This window comes from Mastigoproctus giganteus, chromosome 13, assembly GCF_048544385.1.
Source record: "Mastigoproctus giganteus isolate SK-2022 chromosome 13, ASM4854438v1, whole genome shotgun sequence".
Classification (NCBI taxonomy): domain Eukaryota; kingdom Metazoa; phylum Arthropoda; class Arachnida; order Uropygi; family Thelyphonidae; genus Mastigoproctus; species Mastigoproctus giganteus.
Genome location: NC_143587.1, coordinates 164,371,490 through 164,374,759, shown reverse-complemented (window position 1 = coordinate 164,374,759; position 3,270 = coordinate 164,371,490). Strand labels below are relative to the sequence as shown.

Below are 3,270 nucleotides of genomic sequence, written 5' to 3'. Positions count from 1 at the left end.
TTTTTAATCTACAGGTTTTTTTTTTTTTTTTTTTTTAGATGACTGGTCTGGTAGTGTACATTTTCCATCTTTAAAGCCCTCGTGGGTAGAATCGTCGTCCCCCCCCCCCCCACGCACACACACCGGGTGGAAAAGACCTGAGTTCGAGTCCCGCCGATGACGCGAGGAAATTTTTATGGGCCTTTTTCACAACGTGGCTGAGTTACGCTCTCTGGCGAGGGTTGCATGATTTCTTCTCCTGGAAACTCGGGTTTTTCGTCCAGCAAAATAAAAAAATCGACCTCAGAACAGACGCAATTTACAGACAGTGTATGGAGCAATATCGCCTTAGTCGCCAATGCTCCAAAAACCCTACTACTACCTCTGTCAACCTTTAAATTATAAAAGTCGCTAGCTCCCATAAAAACCCGCCATTCTTAGACAGCTCCAATCTCGAAAAGCTTTTCAATCTTAGTACGTGAAGTTCACCGAAATTTTATCGTCAGCGATAACTTCAAAGAATACAACTGGATGCAATTTTATGCATTCTGCTTGGCGGGCCAAAATTTACTTCGCAAATACGTAACTCGACAAAATATAAAAATTAAAGCGAATATTTGTCATTGAGTACGGAATAAATTAGCAACCTCAAATTGTTTTTTTTTTTTTCATGGCGAGTATTTTCATGGTTTACGGTTCTTGCAGTTTTCCATTTTACTAGAAAATAATAAGAGTAACACACTTTCCCTGCATTAAAAAAAAAAAAAAAAAAAATGGTATACTGTTTTCGGTATCTGTCGATATCCCTCTCTTTCCTTCGATATATCTCTAGATGGCTTAACTATACGATTATGGGCTATTTCCAGCTTTAGCCATTCAGTTCACCACGCAAATGCATCAATATGCATTTGTATCTGCTTTTTAGTTTATTTCTTTTCTTTGTAATCCTCTGCATGCCTGAAGATGAGGTTCAGAGTAAGCTCAAAACGTCGCCAAAAATGTTGAAGTGTATATTGCGGTGTAAAATTTCAATATCTCAATTGGTATAACAGTGTGCTGTTAATTATAACCTATTATAATGAAAAACTACTTATCATACCCCCCCCCCCCTTAAAACTGAGCGAAAACTACATTTTGAATAGATTGAACGGCTTCAACATGAGAACGAAAGGAGAAAGTTAATACAGAGAGAGAGAGAGAGAGAGATGGGTTAGGCGACCACAGCAGTATACATTACTGTCTCATTCACTAGTTGGAAGCCCGAAATAGCCATCGTGAATGACAGCAGAAGCTGGCTATTTTTAGAAAGTGCTTACGTCAATAGCACCAGCTTCGCGCGCGCGCGAAGAGTTTCGTCTGCCGCATCGACCAGATTGACGCTTTGGCCTTACTCTAACCCTGGCATCTAGACAAAGAGAGGAAGAGAACGAACGGAGAGAGGGGGAGAGGAAGAGGTGGAGGATAAGTCGTTAACATGGCGGAGGAAGGCGGAACTGTACGAGACGTAGCTATGGACTCTCCAGTTCTCACAGGAAACTTAACGCTCTTCAAGTTCGTATCTCTTGGCGTTATAATAGCTTTCGGCAGTGCGGGAAACGCCCTCGTCATCTACGCCTTCGGAAGGAACCTTCGTCTCCGGAGATCACCATACGTCCTGATAGTAGGGTTCGTATCCCTTGACTTAATACGTGTCTTTATGTGTTTTCCGGTAATCTTTGTTACCGTGGTTCATCGTCTGCAGTGGAAATATGGTAGTGAACTGTGCCAGTTAATGGCTTTCACCAACATATTTTGCCTCTTTGGCAATTCGTTGACAGTTTTTGCCATGTCGGTAGACCGCTATATTGATACCAGGTACAAAGCGTTTCACAGAAGAAAATTTCGAGGCTTCCTGGGAACTGCAGTCCTGCTAATTGTGTGGGGGATGTCATTTCTCTTTGCTTTTCCCGCCGTGTACGGATTAGGCTCTTACCAATATCTTCCGCTCGAAGCCCAGTGCACATTTCCTCACCATTATTACAAAAATGATGTCGATACCTTAGGCTTACTTTTGAGCCTAATGACTTTGAGCTTCTTCACCCTCTTTGTATATTGCAGATTGTTTTGCTTTATGCGTAACAGGCGCAGAATGCGACCTGTGTTTTATGAACCGGCTATAAGCGAAGACTGGTCATTTTTTGAGCCCGGCGCTCGCACCCCCATCCGTCAGCGGTGGCTCGCAACGTCACTCTCCGTCACTGCAGCGCCATTAGCGGTCATTGGTAGAAATGCTCACAGTCATCAACGGATAACAGATTTTGAAAGAGAACTGTGGAGAAACGGCAGGCCAAGGAACAGTGAAAAACTGACGAAACTTTGTTTCTTTGTCACGGTAATTTTCACCATCATGTGGTTCCCTTATATCATCGTGTGTTTCTGGTACGCACTAGAACATCAAAACGCAATCAAAAGAATCCCAGAGTGGTTAGAAGTGACTGCAACGTGGTTGACATATTTGCAAGTGGCCATTACTCCATTGGCATTTTTTTCTCTTTCTGGTTTCACCAGGAACTCATTCTTCAGAAGACACAGACACAACATGAACTTGAGCTATTCTAGCAACGGGTAAATGCTATACTGTACTGAAATGTTAATTATTGCCAAAACAGAACACTGTTGAATTTACAAACCTGGACATAAATCTGTCAGGTAATATAAATATATTTTTATATCGCACAGATAAAATTTTTAAAAAGTTCGCTTTATTGTGCAGCTGTTACTATTGAAAACTGCGTCGTTTAAAATGTAATAATTTTTTTTTTTTTTTTGTGTGTGCGTGTGTGAAAGTGGGTGAGCGTGTACGCTCGCGCAAAGTTCTTTCAAAATATTTTTTTTTTAAAAGAAACAGTTTGTTTCAGAAAAAAAAAACGTATCTTTTGATTATCAAGAGAAATATATGAAGGGCAAGGTTATTATTGTTACAATGACATCCTTATATCAATTCGCCGGTATTATTTTAAGTACTCTCAATAATCCAAACTTTTAAAAATCTTTTCTGTGTGATATGGTCTCAGTGCAAAGTGAAAATCTGTTTTATATAAATTAAAACTTCCTGAAACGAACAATTTTTGTCATCGATGCTGTAATTATATGTGCTTCTTTAGGTAAAGTTTTGGTGACTGGTTTCACTCACACAACACGCCAGCAAACAGTGCTAAGTAAAGAGCATTCAAAAAGATGGGATATTCAAATTTAATTCAATTTACAGAACTAATTGGCATTTGAAGAAAAAATAATAATACGTAAATTAAT

At 39.9% G+C, this 3,270-nt stretch overlaps 1 protein-coding gene across 1 annotated transcript; it reads left to right on the top strand.

The window, feature by feature from the left end:
- The first annotated feature begins 1,453 nt into the window (after window positions 1-1,453).
- Window positions 1,454-2,587, top strand: LOC150076574 (putative G protein-coupled receptor 85). The gene has a single exon (XM_090387385.1). The coding sequence runs from the start codon at window positions 1,454-1,456 to the stop codon at window positions 2,585-2,587; it is 1,134 nt and encodes a 377-aa protein (XP_090243511.1).
- Window positions 2,588-3,270: the final 683 nt, after the last annotated feature.